This window comes from Macaca thibetana, chromosome 10 (genome assembly GCF_024542745.1).
Source record: "Macaca thibetana thibetana isolate TM-01 chromosome 10, ASM2454274v1, whole genome shotgun sequence".
In the NCBI taxonomy this organism is placed as follows: domain Eukaryota; kingdom Metazoa; phylum Chordata; class Mammalia; order Primates; family Cercopithecidae; genus Macaca; species Macaca thibetana.
The window spans coordinates 48,459,583-48,482,086 of NC_065587.1; the positions used below are offsets into that span (position 1 = coordinate 48,459,583).

Below are 22,504 nucleotides of genomic sequence, written 5' to 3' on the forward strand. Positions count from 1 at the left end.
TTTCATTGCATTACATTCTTCATTGCAAATAAATAAAATGGCCATAGAAAGTATTTATTGGTAGGACAATGGTTGAATTAATTATGGGCCATCATGCTGTATATACTGATCTGCAGCATTTTTTAAAAATCTGCTTTTTATTTTATTTTATTATTTTTTTGAGGCAGAGTCTCACTTTGTCGCCCAGGCTGGAGTGCAATGGTGTGATCTCGGCTTACTGCAACCTCCAGCTCCCGGATTCAAGCGATTCTCCTGCCTCAGCCTCCTGGGTAGCTGGGATTACAGGAACGCGCCACCACACCCAGCTAATTTTTGTATTTTTAGTAGAGACAGGATTTCACCATGTTGACCAAGCTGGTCTCAAACTCCTGACCTCAAATGATCTGCCCACCTCAGCCTCCCAACGTGCTGGGATTACAGGCGTGACCCACCATGCCCAGCAAAATCTGCTTTTTAATAGAACAGGATCATACTTCCAGGTTAGAAAACACAGATCTACCTTACTCTAAGCGATGCCCAGTGCTCTTCTACTGATTTTCCATACTAATTACAGATGGCCCATAATTAATTCAACCAGTCTCCTACCAATAAATACTTTCTATGGCCATTTTATTTATTTGCAATGAGGAATTTAATGCAATGAAATGAAGCAAAAAACTTCAGTACCCACCAAAGTACTTGAGTCAGGATGACCCTTCAATTCTTTTTTACTGGAATCAGAACATGCAAGACTCCAGGCTCTAAAATCATAGTACTGATAGCAGCATTAACTATGGGCTGGGAATTTTATTAAGCATTTCACATACACTGTCTATTTTAATTCTCGTCACATCTCCTTGAGGTCAGTAAGATTAACCTTAATTTTTTTTTTTTTTGAGATGGAGTTTTGCTCTTGTTGCCCAGGCTGGAGTGCAATTGCGTGATCTTGGCTCACCGCAACTTCCACCTCCCGGGTTCAAGCTATTCTCCTGCCTCAGCCTCCCAAGTAGCTGGGATTACAAGCACCCGCCACCATGCCCAGCTAATTTTTTGTATTTTTAGTAGAGACGGGGTTTCACCATGTTGGTCGGGCAGGTCTCAAACTCCTGACCTCAGATGGTCCACCCGCCTCCTCCCAAAGTGCTGGGATTACAGGCATGAGCCACTGAACCTGGCCAAACTTTATCATTTTTGCTTATGAGGAAACTGAGGCACAAAGAGCTGCCACTCGAAGGCCACACAGCGAGTAAACTATGAGGACAGAACTTGAACCTGGACAGAGTGACATCAGGCTGAGAACACTCCATCAGCGTTTATTTTTTATTTTTGAGATAGAGTCTGGCTCTGTTGCCCAGGCTGGAGTGCTGTGGTGCCGTCTCGGCTCACTGCAACTTCTGCCTCCTGGGTTCAAGTGATTCTCCTGCCTCAGCCTTCCGAGTAGCTGGGATTACAAGTGCCCACCACCACGCCTGGCTAATTTTCGTATTTGTAGTAGAGATGGGGTTTCGCCATGTTGGCCAGGCTGGTCTTGAACTCAAGTGATCCACTCGCCTTGGCCTCCCAAAGTGCTGGGATTACAGGCCTGAGCCCCCACACCTGGCCCCATCAGCATTTGTTCTGAATTCCACTGCCCCATGGGAGTGTAATTCAGAGGTTGGGATTAGTGGGTTCTCCAGGCGAAACCCCAGGACTTGTGCACCCGTGGATGCAGGGTGGAGCGGGAAAGAGGAGCCCGGGAAAATGACCCCGAGGAGCCTCGCAAACCGCGCGCTTCCCTTAGAGGCCAGCCTCCTGGAGTGTGTCTTCCACATGCTGCATAAAATCGAGAAGGACGATGGATGTGGGTTTTCACTTCCTGTTGGGGACTTGTTTGTCCAGAACTGAGTGCAGCCCCTCCATGAGGGAGTACAGGTCAGGCCAGATTCCTGGGCTGCCCTTGGAGCTTCTGGTACTAAAAGGGTGCAAAAGAAAGAAGATAGGCCCTTGGCTCATGGTTTAAGTTTTGATTTCTTATTCCTGTGAGGTCTTTTTCTCTGTGTGTGTGTTTTTAAAGTTAATGGTGAAAAGACCCACTTTGGAAAGCAAAGGAAAATCAGGCACCGTGCTGCAGTCTCACTTAATAGACTTCGTCGCTTCATAAATTCCCTCCAGTCCAAACCCGTAGGCAGAAGTATTGCAAGCAGAAAATGCAGTTGGAAAATGTTTATGATTTTCTCATTTTAAAATGCTTGTGTTTTTCTCAGTATTAACATTGTGGAATATATGCGACAAATGATAAAGAAGACAGTGTTGAAATACTCTCTTGCCACTAGCTGTAATAACCGTAACCCATGTCTGTTGAACTTTTTTTTTTTTTTTTTTTTTTTTTTTTTTTTTTTTTTTGAGATGGAGTTTCTCTCTTGTTGCCCAGGCTGGAGTGCAATGGCACGATCTCAGCTCACTGCATCCTCCATCTCCGAGTTCAAGAGATTCTCCTGCCTCAGCTCCCCGAGTAACTGGGATTACAGGCGCACGCCACCACGCCGACTACTTTTTTGTATTTTTAGTAGAGACAGGGTTTTACCATGTTGGCCAGGCTAGTCTCGAACTCTTGACCTTAGGTGATCCACGCGCCTCAGCCTCCCAAAGTGCTGGGATCACAGGTGTGAGCCACCACACCCGGCCCCGAACATTTATATAATACCCTGCTTGGGCCTGTTACCATATTTAATCTTCAGAATGACCCCATAAGTTATGGGTACTATAATTATCTCCATATGTTGGATAAGAGGCAGGGAGAGAGATCGTGTCATGTCTAAGGTCTCACAAATCATTGGGGGTAGTCAGGGATTTGAAGCCGGGTGTGTCTGCTCCGAAATTTGGGGTACACAGGAGTAAAATGGCAGAGCGCTGGGGTGACAGAAATTGCTTGTGGCTGCAGGACATGCCCACGAAGGCTCAGGGTTCCAGTCAGTGTGTTGTGGAAGGCCTGGCAGAGAACACTGGAGAGGGCAGGACTTCCCCCCTGCCCGCCATGGACATCTTTCCCTGAGCCACACTTACCGGGCTCTGGGAGGCTGTGGGATGTGGCGGCTCACCGCCTCACTGTGGGGCGTCCCGAGGAAGAGCTGGTTGCTGTGGCTGGAGCTCAGAGGAGGGGAACTAGGCGGAGGAGCTGCAAGGCACAGGGATCTGAAACTGCACGAGGAGCACTGACTCTGAAGCCAGGCTGCCTGGGTTCCAGTCCGGCTTCCCCACAGGGTCTGGCTGTGTGACCTTGGCCTGTGCTCTCGCCTCTCTGTGCCTGATGTCTTCCCCTATAAAATGGGGTGAGGAGACCTGCCTCCTACGGGTGCTGTACAGATGAGACAAGCCTGTGTGTATGAGGTGCTTAGAGTGATGCCAGGCATGTAGTGAGCGCTCAGAAGAGTTGGGTAAGAACAGTGCCTGGAGAGGCTGGAATGAGGGTAGGAGCCGGGTTGTGCAGGGCCTTGAGGGCCACAGTGAAGCTTCCATGGTATCCTGAGGGCACAGCAAAGCAGGGAAGGGCTTGAGATCTGCATCTGCATGAATCTTTGTGGTAAGTGACCCTACAAAGATCCCACCCCCATGAAATATTTCTCCAGCCTCCCAGTAACCTTCTAGCCTCGCAGTGATCTGGTGAGCTTCTCTCGTGTAACAACCTTGACCTGTCTTTGAAGCCATCTCCTTCGTTATTAGATTATGTCAGTTGTTGCTTAAAGGCTGTGATTTAATAACTACTGTGGGTCTTTGCACAGCCCCCTTGCTTCTCTGGGCCTCAGTTTCCTCATCTGCCGGTGTGGGGCTGGCTAGTTTCTAAGGGTACTCTCAGGAACCTGTGTGCTGGAATTCTGTGGCTGTCAGTGGGTGCAGTTTTGTCTGCCATGTACACTCACCAGAGGTAGGAAAAGGTCTTCTTCGTGTTGCGTCCCTTGACCCGGAGAGGACAGTCCACGAGAACTCTCCTCTTGGTGACGCCCTGTTCGTTGCACCGCCATTTTGTATTTTTTGTTTCATCTGCCGCTATTGGTGTGAGCCTAGGAAGAGAGCTGGGAATGGAAGCTTCATGGGTCCTACTTAATACTTACTGACCACATTTCCAGGTACTATTTTCTCCCTTTCCTCCCCATTATGAACTTCTGAAAATGATCCTTTTTTTTTTTTTCCAAAGCAAGCTCATATAAGTGGAAAAAGAAATGATACTGTTGGTGGCAAAATTCAATAATTCAGTTCAGGCAAGGAGAGGCTATGGGAGTGGGTGACAAACCAAACATCAACATGTTACCATTTCCTCTGTTCATTTCTTACTCAATCTTCAGGCTTCAAGCTCACTTTGCAGTTGTGGATGAAAACACACTTTTTGATGAAGACCCTAGTCTGGTCTGTACAGTCACACTCCTGGTGGTGACCTCTACCTGAAAAGGGGACATGTGTCTCTGTTGGGTGGTCTTTGACCTGTCTTTGACAAAGAAATGAGGATTGTCCTGACCAGTTCTATACAGGACTTTGCACACTGAAAGGACTCAGGTCTTGATGACTTTGCTTCCAATTCCTCGATGTCCATCCGGCGATCTTCCCTTGCCTCCTTTTGAGCATCACACATGCCTGCTCAGTTGTCTGAGAAAACAGGGGGCATGTCTGATGTTAGCCTCTGGCTTTTCCTTGGCCTCACCAGCAGCCGTTGGAGCCAGTGACACTTCTGTCTGTTCACTCATGAGATGTTGATTAGGCATTTGCGAGTGTTGGGGAGATGGTGATGAATATGACTTGGTCCCTTCGGCAGGGACCAAGGAACACTAGAGTGAGAGTCAGTACATGAACCACCTGTTCTCTTCCCTTGTAACATAGCCCATGTTTTGCTGAGTCATTTCAGGGATTGCGCTGTAAGGTCAGGACTTACAGACTTAATTGTTACAAAGGGCTCTAGTGTGTTCATTGCTTGTTCCTTGTTAAGATCATCTAGAGAGCAATCACAAGACTTTATGTTAATTTTTCATGGGGGAGGGGCTGGGAGTATGTTTAAGTAATGCTTGAAACCCAGATTTCATTGGGTGAATCTTAAGAGCCAAGACTATGTGGGTTCAAACCTCAGCAATCACAGAAGATGCGAATAGTTGTGCTTAAAAGTAGGGAGGGGTTCAACTCTGCACAGCAACATGTTAAAGCCTCTGAGAAGTCCCGCAGTGAAGAAAGCCATTCGACTTTGACCCAGCAGTTTCCAAATGCTTATTAGCATGTAGAATTTTTCCCACTTCTCATAAAACTATTTAATATCCTTCAGAACCAGGGTTCCACAAAACATCCTGGAAATACTTGTTGAAATGATTTGTTTCAGCTGAAAACTACCCCATGACCAGTATAGGTGGTCAGCAAGAGAAATCAATTATTTGCAAATGCAGAGGTTTTTTTTTTTTTTTTTTGGCCCAACTTCTTGGACCCAAACTGGGGAAGTAGTGTTCTGCTTCTGGACAGGAGAGTTTACTGAGCAAAACCTCTTCATCAGTTGTTAGGACTGACATGAGATCCAGGCTGTCTGCTGAGGACAGGTGGAGGGTGAGCCCCTGTCTTTCTGCTCAAGAGTGACTCATGAGCCAGGACACCACTGAAGTCACTGGCTTCTCTCATGACTTGGGGCTGCATCTTTAAGCCTGTGTTCTCAGACCACCAAGAAGGCATGTCTGGGACAGTCAGGGACCTGTCATGGTGCTTCTTTAACAGCTTCGGCGTATAATAAAGTATAACATATAACAATGCTTTTAAAAATTATTTAGTTATTTACTTGTTTTGAGACGAGTTCTCACTCTGTTGCCCAGGCTGGAGTGCAGTGATGCGATCTTGGTTTGCTGCAATGTCCGCCTCCTGGGTTCAGGCAATTCTCCTGCCTCAGCCTCCCAAGTAGCTGGGATTACAGGCATATGCCACCATACCTGGCAAATTTTTGTATTTTTATTTTTAGTAGAGATGGGGTTTCACCATGCTGGCCAGGCTGATCTCAAACTCCTAGTCTCAAGGGATCCATCTACCTTGATCTCCCAAAGTGCTTGGATTACAGGCATAAGCCACCATGCCCAGCCCTTAATAATGCTTTTTTTTTTTAAGAAAGAAATATGGACATTCAGATATGGAGAAAAAAATGATAATAGGATTCTGGACAGTTTCTTTTTTTTTCTTGTTTTCTGTTGTTGCCCTGTTTCTTTTTGGCTATCAACATTATTTTATGTTTTAATTTTTAAAAATATAACTTCAACTTTTATTTTAGATTTGGGAAGTACATGTGGTTTATTACATGGGTATATTACATGACACTGAGGTTTGGGTATGAATGAGCTGTCACTCAGGCAGTGAACACAGTACCCAACTGGTAGATCGCTGGTCCCTGCCCTGGTCCCTGTCTCCCACCTCCATTAGTCCTCAATATCTGCTGTTCCCATCTTCATGTCCATGTATATATACCCCATGCTGAGCTCTCACTTATAAATGAGAACATGTGGTGTTGAGTTTTCTGTTCCTGCCTTAATTTACTTAGGACGATGTTGCCTTGTTTTCTATTGACACCATGTCTTCCTTTTGGAAAAAGGAAATATTCATATGTATAAATACATATATACACACACGTGCACATATTGACGCATACACACCTCACTGAAATGACATAATACGTAAGCTAAGATAAACAGAAGTTGGTGAGTTTTTGTCTTAAATCTTTGGTTTCTAATAGTTCCTTCAAAGTCTGTCATTTTTGAATTTTTCTAGATGGGCAACAAATCTGGGAGATGGAAGCCACGGTGGATAAGGACAAGAGCCAGCCCGTAAGCACGTGACGCACTGACTGTCAGGCAGCTGGGTGTCTCAGTCCCCCTCACGTTTCCCTCCTTCATGCTCTTTCCTTCTTTCCCTCCTTCCTTCATCAGTGTTCCCCAGAGCTTTGGACCTAACAGGTACTCAATATGTGCATATTAATGAGTGAATTCAACATTTATTGAGCACCACGCTCTCTGATTTATAACTGTGACACCTTATTATATTTTGATGGAGTATTTTTCTTTGCTGCTGCTGAGAAGTTAAATTCCCCGGAAATTGAATTTCCACTGGAAACCTATGAAAGGCACATCAAAACACCCATTAGACAGCGGGCTGCCGGGATGCAGTCAGGGTCTGGGTAGGAACTGAGGCATGATTGCAGTTAAGTTCATGACAACTCCTTCCTTCCAGAACATGCTTTTTGTTGAGATCCCTGAATATCGGAACAAGCACATCCGCACACCTGTAAAAGTGAACTTCTACGTCATCAATGGGAAGAGAAAACGAAGTCAGCCTCAGCACTTTACCTACCACCCAGGTAAGGAGTGTCTTTGACGACCCCTTTGGTATTGAGAGGCGGTAAAGGCATGGGGCTCAGGACTCCTGAAGTCTGCTCCTAGTCAGGTAACTTTGGCCAGATGACTCAACCTCTCTGAGCCTCAGTTGCATCATCTGTGAGACAGCATCTTCCTTATAAGGTTTCTGGAAATTAAATGCACGTAAATCCTTAGCACAGTGCAAAGTAAGCTGATGTCAGTGATATTAGCTCTTACTGCCTTAGTACTTTTCTTTGGGGGAAGGGGGAATAGAAGAAGGGTGTGTGTATGCATGTTTAACAGAAGGGTGCTAAGTGGATGACTCCTGTCCCTGGCTTCGATTTGACCATGATAGAGGGGCTATGCCCTAAAACCTGCAGAATCTTTATGTGACCCCCCCCCCATGTGGGTCATCACCCTAAGGCCTAATGGAGTGACTGGTGGATAACAGGGTCAGGAGGTCTTATTCCCACAAAGTACAACCCCAAGAAAGGTGATGAGTACCATTTTTTCATTCATTCATTTGTCCAGAAAATATTTGAGTGCCAGGCACTGTTCTTGGCTTGTGGACACAGCTGTGAACACGACAGGGTAAGAATCCCTGTCCATGTGGAACTGCCATTCTAACAGAGGGGATTAGGTCATAGATGATATTGATATTATTGGTATGCTGGATTAGGATTGTGGCGGCAGAAAAGGTGGACAGGAGCAGCCAGGGGAAGCATAATTTTACATTTTAAAAATGCTTCTCTGAGCTCTCCCTTGGGAAATAGGCTGTAGCTTCCCAGGCTGAGAAAGGCCTGCTAGCTACCTTCCAAGATTGGAAACCTATAATTGGAGACAATCACCCAGGGTATAATTTCCATCCTATGGCAGTTTCTCAGGGAGCCTCTGGGCTGCTGGAAGCATTAAACTGAGGGGTGCCCTGGCAGCCTTGCCTTGGTGAGCTTGACTTGTGCCCACAGTTTTGTGTTGACCCGTGTGAGGACACTGCTGTCCTGGGACTGACATGACGCTCTATCAGGGGCAGGGTTCAGGTCACCAGGACCCAAAACTGTGGGAGATCGCTGGGAGGGCTCCAGACTGCAGCTCAGGAATCCCTTTGAGCAGACAGGCTCTCAATTATGTTTCCTGTGCTCTCTCCTCTCATTTGTGGCCCGGCCTTGGCTCTTGTCTGGCTGAGCATGGCTGGAGTGAGATCTCAGTCTCCCAGCTGGGCCAGGGAGTGAGGTGACGGCCTTTGAATGGCACCTCAAGGGACAATTTCTGTGGTTAGAGACAGCCTTGCCTAGTCTCCTTATCTCCTCCAATCCCCAATACTTGGAGGTCCCCCACCACACACACACACACACACACACACACACACACACACACACACACACACGCAGGCACACGCAGAGTTGGTCACAGTCCTGTTACTGATTCATTTACTCCAGTAAAAAGAAAACTGATTCCTCAACTCCTGGGATTGGTAATGCTTTAGTATGGATGCTGGGGAAAGAGTGATTTCAGTGATTGGTGCTGGGCAGGGAGAAAGGAATGGCCACAGCGACAACACAAGTGGTAGTCATGATGGATGATCCTAGTAAGAGAACAGCAGCGACAGCAAGCATTGAGCACTTACTGTATGCCAACCACTGGGCTCAGTGCTTTGCACACACATCTTATTTAATCCTCCCAATGATCCCGTGGGGGTAGGTATGATTGTTCCTGCCAGGTAACAGATGGGGAAACTGAGGCTTGAGCCAGTAGTGCTCATTCCCCCAAAGCGCTACAAAACGGAGGAAGGGAACAGTCACTATTTGCTCATTCCTTTGTCTGGAAAATATCTGAGTGCCTATTAAGTACCAGGTGCTGTTTTGGGCCATGAAGATCAAAAACCAGACCAAAGTCCTCTCTGTGAGGAGCTGACATTTGGAGGAGGGGCGTATTTAGGTAATAAATCAGCAGGTAAAGCATCTATGACATGTCAGACGGGGATAAGCAGTAGAAAGGAAAGCAAGCGGAGACAGGAGCTGCTGGGGTAGAAAGAGTGGGAGGCATCATCTGAAGTCAAGCGTTCTCCTCCGAGCTGTCACCTGGAGAAAGGCTGTAAAATCCCAGGGCTGAGTCAGACCTACCCGCCACTTTTCCAATATTGGAGAAATCTATAATTCAGGATGTTCATTGCCAGGGTGAAGTTTCCTACCTAAGACAATTGCACGGGGAACCTTTTGTCCAAGGCTGATAAGGAACGGGGACCAACTGTTTGTCCCACCCGTATGGACTCCCAAAGCCATGTTCCCAAGCACCGTCCACGAATCCTCCGTGCACATCCGTGGCTCACTGCCATGGGTGCCCCTATGTGCTCTTTTCTCCTCCCAGTCCCAGCCATCAAGACGGAGCCCACGGATGAATATGACCCCACTCTGATCTGCAGCCCCACCCATGGAGGCCTGGGGAGCCAGCCTTACTACCCCCAGCACCCGATGGTGGCCGAGTCCCCCTCCTGCCTCGTGGCCACCATGGCTCCCTGCCAGCAGTTCCGCACGGGGCTCTCATCCCCTGACGCCCGCTACCAGCAACAGAACCCAGCGGCCGTACTCTACCAGCGGAGCAAGAGCCTGAGCCCCAGCCTGCTGGGCTACCAGCAGCCGGCCCTCATGGCCGCCCCACTGTCCCTTGCGGACGCTCACCGCTCTGTGCTGGTGCACGCCGGCTCCCAGGGCCAGAGCTCCGCCCTGCTCCACCCCTCTCCGACCAATCAGCAGGCCTCGCCTGTGATCCACTACTCACCCACCAATCAGCAGCTGCGCTGCGGAAGCCACCAGGAGTTCCAGCACATCATGTACTGCGAGAATTTCGCACCAGGCACCACCAGGCCTGGCCCGCCCCCGGTCAGTCAAGGTCAGAGGCTGAGCCCGGGTTCCTACCCCACAGTCATTCAGCAGCAGAATGCCACGAGCCAAAGAGCCGCCAAAAACGGACCCCCGGTCAGTGACCAAAAGGAAGTATTACCTGCGGGGGTGACCATTAAACAGGAGCAGAACTTGGACCAGACCTACTTGGATGATGGTAAGACGCTTGAGTTTTGTCACTGCCTGTAAGGATGGTGCCCTGAAGCATCTCTGCCCAGGAAGTTCACTGCATGGCCTACAGATTCCTTAACCTCTTTGGGCCTCAGTGTCCCCATCTTAATTTAAGGAGGTTGAATAATATGACTCTGAAAGCCACCCCCAGCTCTGTGCAAGAATTACCTCCCAGCAGTAGTTGCAGAGGGGAAGTAGTAACAATTTTAGATGCCCCCATCCAGAATCACCCCCATGGAAAAAGCAAATGAGGGCAACCCGGCATCCCCTGGGTCATGAACTGGGTCCATTTAACTGCTTCCACACTCTTTCCAATTGCCAAATTTAGACTGAGGCCAAGAAAATAGAAAGGAAGGAAAGCTAACCTCCTTTCATTCCTGTACAGAAAAAAAAATCCCACTTTATAGCCCTCTTTTGTATATTTTGAGGGAGGGAGAGGGAGGAAAAGGAAGAAGAAAGCTCATTGAAAAGTGGCTTTATCAGAACAGCTTGCAGGCAGACTGCGGGCACTTCTGTACCCTGTGCTGGTGGAACAGAGATGCGCATTGATGGGAAGGAAGCAGTGGGCTTCCGCTGTGGTGAGCCCAGCTGATGGGTGGTTTGGGCCAAGGAAAAGATGCAGAGAAGGCTTTGTGTGAGTCTGTAGGTGCCCATTTGTGGGCAAGGGGTCTGGCCAGAGGGTAGTCTTGTGGAGCAGCTGTGATGAGGTGTTGGTCCAGGATCTCAGGGAGGAAGGACGAACCACATTGCTGAGACTCACCTGGGAGCCACAAGGTGCATTGGGAGGTCAGAGAGGGTGGGGGGAGCAGAGCAGCCTTGCCTTGGGGGATCCAGACAGAAAAACAGGCTGTTGGACTTTCTTTATCTTTACTTTTCTTTTAAAAATTTTTTGTGGATATATAGCAGGTATATATATTTATGGGGTACATGAGATGTTTGAAGACAGGCATGCAAAGTGAAATAAGCACATATAGAGAATGGGCTATCCATCCCCTCAAGCATTTATCCATTGAGTTGCAAATCCCATGACACTCTTTACCTTATTTTAAAGTGTACAGTTAAGCGACTGGAGTTTTTTCTTAATAGAAGGAGGAAAAACCTAAATTACTGGCTGTCATTCCCAGTTCCAGTCTTGTATTTTATAGGCAGTAGCTTCTGATATACCCTGAAACCTCAATTATTTCAGAAAATTAACTCTCAGGAGCCCAGCCAAGGGGTAGGAAGTAAAGTAAAAGCTTCAAAACAGCCACAATAATTACCATCAAGACCGGGTACTAAATTTCAGACACTGTGGTGCCAGAAATATCCTCTGCTGCATAGTCAGAGGCTGTTGACCTTTACTCCACGAAACGTCTTGACAAGCCAGGTTATCTGGGGGCTCTGTGACTTCTAGTATTCTGCATACTCAATCTCTAGGGAGACAATCGATCAAAGACGTCCCCTGAACTCACCAAGCAAAGACCTCTGGGGCCACTTCTTGTGGGGTCATCCTGCCCCCCATGCCTTACAAGGCTGACCTCTAGGTATTGCTCTGTTAATAATTGATCCGTCTGATTCTGAATAATCAAGCACAGGTTGAGTTAGGATCGTGGTGCTGTGTTTTGAAAGGGACACCTGCATACAATCCATCCGTGAACAATGTACATTCACAGTGGTGAAGATAAAGTTTTGGTGCTTATTTTCAAGGGGGCAATCATGTAGAGAATTAACTAAGGCAGAACGTGATGGATCAATGAAGCATGGTGGTAACCAGACCCCTCTCCACGTGAGGCCTTGGGGGATCAATTGTATTGGAGAAGAGGTGCTTTATAAATAAATGCGTGTCTGTGCAGGGCCGGATCATTTTCCCCAGCTGACTCTGCACCTAGGGCTGGTCTGGTCTCCAGAGCGAGAACACACTGGCCTCTCCTACCCCGTCCATCTCTTGTTAAAGGCAAATGGTGAGTGCCTTGGATATTAGGGTGCCCGTGTCCAGGTGGCCAGAGGTGGTCATGACTGGCTGCGGCAGCCCCAGATCCATAGATGTCCTTGTTGTTTCCACCGAAGATTGTGTTACAGAGAAAGCAACTGAGCACAGAGACCCTTTTGGGCCTCCTGAGGCCCTTTCTGAACACAGGCAGGTTCAAAGTCGTGGTGAGGGGGAGTCTCGCCAGGTCCAAACCTGAGTCGGCTCTAAGGATGTCTCAGAGAACTGAATGAGGTGACATTTAGGTACATGCTGTATGACCCCAGCCCATGGGCTGTTAGGAGCTGTTTTTTGAAGGAGGGTTCCATGGCTTTAAAAGATGAAAAAACTAGGTTAAACCAAATTTATTTTTGTTTTGGTTTTGGTTTAATTATTTGTTGCAGGACTTCTGAGAGCCTTTACCATGCTAGCGGACATTATAAATCTCTCAAACTAGGGGGTGCAGCACAAAGGAGGGCACATCGCACACTCCAGGTGGTGCTGTCCACACCGGACTGTACTGCGTTCTGTGCGAATGGAGGCCTGGGAGTTGTGCTACACAGCTGACCTGGAAGCTCCTTTCCTAATACTTGGCAGAAATAACATAAAGGAAACTCAAGAGCTCTGAAGCGCAGCACTGCCCTGTCCCCTGTGCCACAGTCCAGCTTCTCAATTTGGGAGCTGCACATTCCTGAGGCCAGAGCATGATAGGGCAATGGAATGGTTTCCACCCATGTGGCCTCCAAAAGGCAGCAAGTGCCACTAGTTATGTTCAGTGCTCCACCGGCCTTGTCTCCAAGGCTCTGCCCAACCCAGGACCCTCCAATGGGCAGGTCCCCTGGTGGCTCGTGCCCAGTGGCAAGCCCCAGACTGCATCTCCACCGTAGCCACCGAGAAGACGTGGGTGCAGTTTTGTCTCTCAACTGCTGGAATTTCAGATTCTCCTCAAGAGTCTGTCTAGCCTGTGCATCTGTGGAACATTCCAGATGTGCCGCCATCAGCTCTGTGGATATGAGATTTGGACGTCTTGGTTTGCTGTGTTGTGTTATTTCTGACAAGTAAACTGGAAAATCCCCTGGGTCATTCCTCGGGTGTCTGGTGGGGCAACTTCCTCGATCTTTAGATCCTTTTCTGTCCCTTTCATTTATGATTCCAAGGGAGTCTGTCGCACACGGCACATATTTGGCTGCACGGAGCCCGTGCTAAACCCCAGCGTGCTGTGCTGCCCGTGCATGGGCATTTCTGATTTGTCATTTATTTCCCTTGGGATTTGCCAAAGTGGGCTTTCCTTGGGAACTTTGTGAGAGCTGGGCTTATGCGTTTTGAGGGTCGAGGGAAAGTTCTGTGGCTGGAAAAGGAAGCAGTCACCAGTGGACACACAGGTCCTCCCTCCCCCATACAAGTGCAAACAAGCCATCTTTGAAGCTGATCCCGCCCCTGCCCTAGGGTCCAGGGAAGCCCCGGCTCTGAGTTATCGTTTCCTGCACCTTGACCAGTGATCCCAGCGTCGAGTCTGGGCATCCCACCCCGCTGCCTCGTGGGGCATCTGTGCTTTATCTCAGCCCTTCCCGCCTGCATTCCTGCACACAGACGCCGGATGGCTTGGCCCCGTTAGTTCTTGGAACGCCAAGGCACTCCTTCTGCTTTCTCCACTCAGAGTACTTGAGACGTTTTCAAGAAGTCACTTTGGAAAAGCAAAATAAGTAATATTCCAGGGCCCAAGGCATCCACTCCCCCGAGCCCCGTGCTTCTCTACACACCCCAGTTCAGGCACTTTCTTACAGTTCTTCAAAAACACATGGTTTGTACACTGTCACTTGCATTCTCTCTGTTGTCGTCCCCCTTCCGTGACTAGTCCCTTGTTCTAAGGCCCCAAGTTGTACCTAGGGAACACCAGCAGCTCCTAGCAGTAGCTGCTCCTGGGACCTAATTCTTCCCTACCTTTCTCCCCTACTCCTCTCTCCTTCCCAACCCTCCCTGTCCTTAACCCTCCCTTCTTCCCTGTCTCCCTCCCTTCTTCCCTGTCTCCCTCCCTCTCTGTCCTTGACCCTTGACTTCTCTGTCCTTGACCCTGGACTTCTCTGTCCTTGACCCTCCTTCTCTCTCACCTACAAGTATTTTCTGGCTGTCTACTCTGTGCTGGGCACTGTTCTGGGACTTGGGGATCCACTAGTGCACACATGAAATGAAATCTTTGCTGTCCCGGTGATTTTTTGGTAAGGGAGATAGACATTAGCATGGAGGGCAGTAAGTAAGCAAGCGAAATTCAGACAGCGATGAAAGCCACAGGGGAAATTCCACGAGGTTAGGAGCGAGAGGGTGGCTGCCTGGTTTGGGGGCGAGGTTGGCCCCTGCAGATGAGTGGACAGAAAGGCAGCTCTGAAGAGGGCCTTTGGGGATGGACACAGACCTGGGGAGGTCTGAGGGAAGAGTGTTTCAGGGAGAGGGAACGCAGGTGGCGGAGGTCGTGAACTCTGAGATGTGGGCTTGCTCCCGCAGGCTTTCAGCCGCAGTGCAGTGTGGTTTGATTTACTGTTTGAAAAGATCACTCTGGCTGCCTTTGCAAAATGGACTGTAGGGAGGCAAGGGTTGAAAAAAGGGAGATGAGTGAATTTGAAAATGAATCCCGTGACAGGAGCGTGATGGAAGGCGGTGCATTTCACAGGGGTGTGCCCCGCATGCCCTGCCATGAGTGCGGTTACTTAAAATGCAACTGGAGTTGCCAAAATGTGATCAGTGCACAGGTAGTTCTCAGCACTGCCCTTGCATAAAATGAGGGGCGGCTGCACTTTTTAACGCTCAGGCCGCAAGCGAGTGGGAGAGGCACTGGGGAAAGTGGACTCAGAGGTGACTTTTACCAGTGCTCTGGTGGTGCATTCTAGGAGCCGCGCTGACTCCACCGCTGAACTGGGGGTGCAGAGGTCATCGGGCCATCTCACCACCAAACCCACCACAGGTTTTGAAGTAGAGCGCTTACTACAGCCGCCCAGAGACTCAGCCACAGATGAGAGAACGTGGGGGCAGGGGTGTGGCCTGGGACTGAAAGGAGATGTTTTACCCCATTCTGGAAATGTCCAGAAAAGAAAGGATGTGGTCTCGGTGATGGCTGCAGCCCCTGCAGTGGCTTGTGAGGACAGCAGCTCGTGCGTGCGTGTAAGAATACATTGATGTGTGCAGGAAGGGTACAAATCGGTGTGTTCATTCTTAAATCTACTTCTGCCCTGTTCTGCATGTAAAGTACTTAGTTACATGCACATTCAGAAATCAGTAGTGCATTCTGTATATTTCACAAGTGGGCCACCCACGGAATTGCCACCTGGATGATGACAGTCTTGTCTGTACCCCAGAAGCCCCCAGATACCCCTTTCCCTTCTACAAAAGTGACCACCATCCTGCCTTCTAACTCCAGAGATTCGTGTTGCCTCTTTGTACAAACAAAAGTCAGATTTCATGACTCTTTTGTGTCTTGGGTGTCAGCTCCATCACTGACTCTGACCTCGGGCAAGTTACTCGCTGCCTTGTGCCTTTGTGTCCCCAACTATAGAATGAGACGATCACAGTTCCTTCCTTCGAAGGCTGTGCTGAGGATGATGAGTTAGTGCATGTCATAAAAGGGATCTTCCATAAATGTGACCTGCTGTTTTATTTGTTTAGGATTTTTTTTTTTTTTTTTTTTTTTTTGAGACAGAGTCTCGTTCTGTTGGCCAGGCTGGAATGCAGTGGCATGATCTCGGCTCACTGCAGCCTCCGCCTCCTGGGTTCAAGCGGTTCTTCTGCCTCAGCCTCCCAAGTAGCTGGAACTACAGGCGCCCACCACCACGCCCGGCTAATTTTTATATTTTTAGTAGAGACAGGGTTTCGCCATATTGGCCAGGCTGGTCTCGAACTCCTGACCTCAGGTGATCCACCCGCCTTGGCCTCCCAAAGTGCTGGGATTACAGGCGTGAACCACCATGCCCAGCCTTGTTTATGAATTTAATTGCCTTGATTTCTTGTAGGACATGGTTCAAATTTTAAAAATATATTTGTATAGGAGAAAAAAATGGGCTATTCTGATTTTTGGAGATGGGCTTCCTGACCCTCATGCCCTGCTTCTTCCATGGGGTAGATGAGTGGGCATAGCCCCAGGGCACCGCCCAAGCAGGCTCCCTCCCCCTGCTTCCTCCAGGGGACCTCAGGATGTGTATCTGCATGAGGGAGATGATGCCCTCGTCGGGGGCTGCTGAGAACTCCAATGCGTGTATCCCCCGCCATGGCTCCCTGGAGGAGTGTGGACCAGTGGCCCAGGTTTTGCCAGCTGTGCCTCTGGCAGAGGGGCCATGGGTGTGCTTTGAAAACGCTCTGCCCAGAAGCTGGGTGCACCAATGCGTGAGAAACAGGCGGGGGAGGAATGAACAGAGAGACCCACCCTCCAAAGCTCAGGAAGCAGGGAAAGGAACCCAGCAATGGAAAAGCGTTTTGTAACTGGCCTGCTTTGTTCAGCAGTTCAGGGATCTTTCACTGGGGCCCCTCAGTGCCCACGGCAAGCCTGGGACAAAGCGGCTCCTTGTGGGGAGGCGTGCAAAGCCCATGCGGAGCCTGGTCGCTGCGGAGCCCTGCCGTGAGCCCGGCAGCCACGATGACCCGGGCAGGGCTGGGCCTCCTGGTGCCGACAGAGGGTGAGACGCAGGAGTCTCCGTGCTGATGAGAATTGAGCCAGGCAGTTGCCCAGCCTAGTGGCCCAGAGGCTGTGGGCACCTGGAGAGCCCGGTCTGAGTATCTCAATGCAGGCCTTGCTGGTTCACCAGTAACCACCAGAAACCACCAGCACCAAGTTTAACTCACACGGCCACCTGGAGCCGACACCAATAAAAGGCCAGGCCCCTGCTGGGAGGGCTTTTGCCAACATCCTTTTTTTGCCGTCATTTAAAAATGTATCTTTATAAAGGCACTATGTTCCTATGTTTAGAAAAAATACATAAAAAAGACATCCAGCAGAAAATGTCTTCCCCTTCTGTTCTGCTCTGTAATACTGGTTTTTCTCCAGCCTCCTAGAACAGTATTTGTCAACCTTTGTTTCATTATTACCAACCCCCACCCCCAGCCAGGAGCCTTTTAAGATAATTTTTTCCTAATCTCCATGCCATGAAACGTCAGTGCCATAGACACTGTGTGTCTGTTCATGTACCATAGCCCTTTGCAGGGCCACAGAGCATTGTCATATGGAATATTTTTTTTGACACCCCTCCCGCAGAGAACCAGTTTTTACCCCCGTGGAAGCAATGTCATCCACCTTGAGGATGCATGCTTTAGGGTTTTTTTTTTTTTTAATGTAATCCCGAGCATATGCAAATACACACATATTCTTATTTTCCCCTTTTCTACTACAAAAGGTGGTAAAATGTACACACAGGTCTGCCATGGGTGAAACTTCCATATCACTTGCTGTTATACACAGTGCTAATGAATTGTCCTGTACCTGTCATTTGGTCAATGGGGGCCCGTTCTCAGGAATGGGATGGTTGGTCTGAAGGCCCAGCCTTAGTTCCAGGACTTGTCTGGCAAAGAGTTGCTGTGGTTGTCCTGCCTGCCTCTCAGTCTGGCCTCATCACTGCCCTCTTTTGTAACTTTGGCCAAGTCACTTATGATAATGGTGCCCGACTCTCTGGGTTACTGTAAGAATGAAAATGGGAGCGTCCTATAAAGCTGTTTGCCCAGTACCTGACACGCACGGTGAGTGTTCAGTAGTTGCTGATCACTCTTCTTCCCCTAACCGCAGTGACATTTTCCTCCTCCTCCTCTTTCTTGTCAGTTGTGAGCTACAGGGGCAGGGGCACAGCTGGGCTCTGAGGAAGAGCCAGGAGGCTGACTCTTGGCCTGAATTCTGAAGTATGTGGTCAGGCTACCTCTGTAAATTCAGCAAAGGATAGTTTGAGCCTTGAAAATGTCGAAGTCCAGAAAACTGTTTGCCTACAGAGGAGCCCACAGAATCTATACGAGTTGCTGTTGGAAGATCATTGAATTGAGCTAGTAGCTGTTCTCTGTCCCTCTCCTGGGTGTCTAAATGGTATGCAGGTATCTGTCCCTGGGGGCATTTCTTGTTTCCCTCTCTAGTTTCCCCTCCCTTTCTAAGAATGTCAGATTTCAAGCTGTGCCTCTTAGCTGTCCTTTCATCCCGAATGATGTGGACTCTATTTCTGGCTTATGTAAGAGAGCTACGACTCCAAACCCAGAAACGCTCAGTGATCTTGAAATTCTGCAAAGCAAGTGTTTCTAAAGGAAGATACACTTGCATTTGGAGGTCAGAAGCCACCAAACTACAAGAAAGTCCCTTGCCAGACTTGCTGTCCATGCAGCCCTCATTCCAGAGCAGCATCTGTCCCACCAAAAGCAGACGGCTCTTAAAAAAGAGGACCAAGTGACAGGCAGCACCCAGTGTCGTTCATGGGCTCCCAGTCGTCTGCCGGAACCAGCACTTTTAATTATTCTGAGTTGTTTATGCTACATTTAATTTCCAAATGAGGCTGTTCTCTTGTGGTAATAGGTGGCTATCCTTGTGAAAGAGTGAGGTGCTCATTTAAGCAAGATTTATGGGTAGGTCAGCATCATAACCAATTTTAAAGGCCCTTCTTTGTACTTTCATTCTTACTAGAACATAGGACAGAAGGGCTAAGACTCACTTCCTTGCTCTGTAGGTGTGCCATGCTGAATGTACCAGCTACCTCACTCATTTCAGGGTGATGCCACCACTCAGGTGATGGTTTTCAACAGCATTACATGTGGGGCTGGAAACTGCAATGGATTTTTCCCTGATTCCAGCCAGAACCTAAGATAATCCAATTTTTTTTTTTTGAGAAGGATCTCTTGCTCTGTCACCCAGGCTGCAGTGCAGTGGTGCCCTCATAGTTCACTGCAGCCTTAACCTCCCAGGCTCAAGCAATCTGCCTGCCTCAGCCTCCTCAGTAGCTGGGACTATAGGCACATGCCACCATGCCTGGCTAAACTTTTTATTTTTTATAGAGACACAGGGTCTTGCTATGTTTCCCAACCTGGTCTCGAACTCCTGGACTCAAGTGATCCTCCCACTTCAGCCTTCCAAAAAACTGGGATTATAAGTGTGAGCCACTGTGCCCAGACAGAATATCATAATATTTAAAAATCTGCATAACTTTCTAATATCGGCGCTAGCTGTAGTCTGTTTCTCTCTAGAAACGTAGAACTTGAAAAAGAATTTGGTTGCTTTAGTCTATGAATTGGGTGGCAGTTAACTCATTATATATACTAGATTTTTCTCTGTGTTCCCTCCCTTCCCACCCTTGATAAACCCATTTTGGATCAAGGGCAAAGCTTTGTTTTCCCGGGGGAAAACCCACAAAGAACAAACAAATCCCCTCTGCCCTGAAGTAGCCATGGTTACCAGTCATTCCTAGACTTGAGATTTGGGTGTGTTTCAGTGTGTGCTGCCTTCAAGTATCATTCTGGACTCTCTCTTTGCTCTGAACCAGTTCAACTTTATTTTAGCACCAATTTTCTTTTACTTTCTACCCTTTCAGAAAGAAAAAGGCGGGGTGGGGGGGCAGGGGGAGCTTTCTTCCTGGGGAATGATGAAACCATTTATTTGGCTCTTCTCTGCTGCATTTTTGACACCTCTTTAATTTTTTATGGATCCGGGGATCTGGTCAAGTTGTGCCTGTGAATAGAGGCAGGGCTGGGGCCTGCTTTGCCCATCCAGGGTGTCAAGAATCTTTCTCTAGATGAAGTCGAAGACAAACTGAGGGGTGAATTTGAAGGAGTCCGTTCTGGTCCTCAGCCACAAATCCTGCTGCTCTCAGGTTTGGGGATGACATCTGTCTCATCCCTTTAAACAGTCATATAAAATCAGATCTCTGGCAAGGCAGCCAAAGTGGAGAGTTCTCTGGTCATTTTACAATGAGCCTTGAGCACCCCAACTTGGTTTTATGGTAGGATTGCCTGTTGCAAGCAGTTTGGACTTAAGTCCCAGGCGGTCCGCAAACCAACAAATAGGTTTCATCTGAAGCCTGTTAGTTCCACTATCCCAGGAAAGCTGAAGGGACACTCCCTAGTTGTTAATTTCCAAAACTCTGGGCAAAGTAGAGGTTCTGTTGCATAAGCTGACAACGTGGAGGACGTCTTTGAAATGTGCTGCAGCCGGTTCTTATAGATTTCTGGAAGTTGATGGTGCCTTTTGAATACTCAGCTTTATTAAATGCCCAAAAAAGAATTGACCCCAAATTGATGAAAGCACCTTTCGCCTTCTTACAGATGGATTGAGTTGTGGTCTGCTTCAGCGCTTGGAAAAGGAGCGGCCAACTGGTGCTCCTTGGGCTGCATTTCGCCCGCAGATATTTTGTTTGGCCCATACAGTATTTGAAAAAATATTTTGATTAGATGCCAGTGTTGAAAAACCGGGGATTGCACATAAAAATAGGGATTTCTGACTTTGCTTAGAAAATCCAAGGATCTAGCCACCCTGGGCCCCATCTCCTGCATAGCGGCTACCAGGAGTCAAAGCCAAGGCTGACCCTGAGCAGAGGCTACTTCCTTTAGTTGGAACATCCACTTGCCCTGTCCACAGCCCCCGCCATTCCCTTTTGTCTTCCGTTGATAGATGGAGCGTCCGTTGTTATTTACATTCCCACTTGTTTTGTTGTTCTTCTTAGACTTCACCGATTTCACGCATTCAAGGTTCCTGTCTGGACCCATTAGGCATTTGAATTGTGCCCCCTGTTACGGAAGTGCCATGCATATCCAAGGCTCCCTAATCCAGGACCGGCATACAGTGGGGTGCCTCAAAAGTGTTCCTTCCCTCTATCTTCCTTCCTTCCCCTCCTTGTGGCTGGGGAAGATTTTTAAATGGAGTAAGATTTTAAAACTTTTTGTTAAATATTTTGAACATATGTAACTATAGCATAGTACAAGGTACCCCTACATACCCACCACGAAGCTTCAGCTGTTATCAATGTGTGGCCAATCTGATTTCTTCTACACCTTCATCCTCTGTTGTCTTCATTACCTGGTAATTTTGTTTTGGGGGTTTGTTGTTATTCGTTTTGTTTTGTTTTTTTTTTTTTAAGAGATAGGGTCTTGCTATGTTGCCCAGGCTGGAACATAGTGGCTATTCACAGGTGCAATCATGGCGCACTGCAGCCTTGATCTCCTGCGCTCAGTCTTTCTGCCTCAGCCTCCAGCATAGCTGGGACTGTAGGTGCATGCCATGGTGCCTAGCTACACAGTAATATTTTGAAGCAAATCCTAGACATCCTATAATTTCATGTATAAATAGCATGTATCTCCAAAAAAAGGACTCTGAAAGTACAAGACCACTGGCATACATGGAAATTAATAATACTTCCTTAATATCATGAAATACCTAGTGTTTAAACTTCCGGTTGTCTTATATAAATATCATAAAAGTGTTTTCTTCTTTGTTTTTGTTATAGTTCATTTGCGTCAAGAGTCAGACCAAGCATTGCAAGCGGATGCTTTTAAGTCTGTTTTAATGGAGAGGTTCTTCCCCTAGATTAAATCTAGAGGTTCTTCCTCTAGATTAAATAATAAGATCCTTTTTTGGTTTCATCGTTAGTATTATATTGCAGTTTATTTGTTGAAAAAATGAGGTGGTTTATCCTGTGAAATTTTTCAGTCTGGCTTTTGCCAGTTATATCTCCATGATGAGGTTTTTAGTGTGTTCCTCTCTCCTCTGTATGTCCTGTAAGTTAGCAGTCAAACTGAGAGGCTTCATTCATTCAGATTCAATTGTTTTTGGCAAGATTGCTGCACGGGTGGTGACACATCCTTCTGACAGGAGGTACATGAAGTTGGGTTGCCTGTCTTTTGGTGATTGATAGTCAGTGCCTTGCTCCATTAATCCAGTGGTGCATGAATTATAAAATGGTGATATTCTATTCTAATTCTGCCATCCCTTCCTCTACTGTTAGCTGGAAAACTTCTATAAAGAGAAACTTCCCTTCATCAACAATGATAGAATTCATATAGGAAAAGCAGGATGAATGCTTGATTCTTTCCCTTTATTTACCAGTTTTTAAAATAATGGGTTGGTTCATTAATATCCTACAGTGATGATCCATTAGGGCTGTTTGTGTGTAGTTTTTTTTTGTTTTGTTTTGGTTTTTCGGGGTACCATTATGAACTCATGAATTTAAGCATAATTGGTG

At 47.8% G+C, this 22,504-nt stretch overlaps 1 protein-coding gene across 3 annotated transcripts in view; it reads left to right on the forward strand.

The window, feature by feature from the left end:
* Window positions 1–22,504, forward strand: part of NFATC2 (nuclear factor of activated T cells 2) — a 176,788-nt gene that overhangs the window by 121,364 nt on the left and 32,920 nt on the right. For all 3 annotated transcript variants that reach the window (XM_050807445.1, XM_050807443.1, XM_050807444.1), the window contains exons 7-9: window positions 6,733–6,788; window positions 7,192–7,318; window positions 9,681–10,370. In XM_050807445.1, coding sequence (XP_050663402.1) covers window positions 6,733–6,788; window positions 7,192–7,318; window positions 9,681–10,370 — 873 coding nt within the window. The remainder of the gene's footprint in view (window positions 1–6,732; window positions 6,789–7,191; window positions 7,319–9,680; window positions 10,371–22,504) is intronic.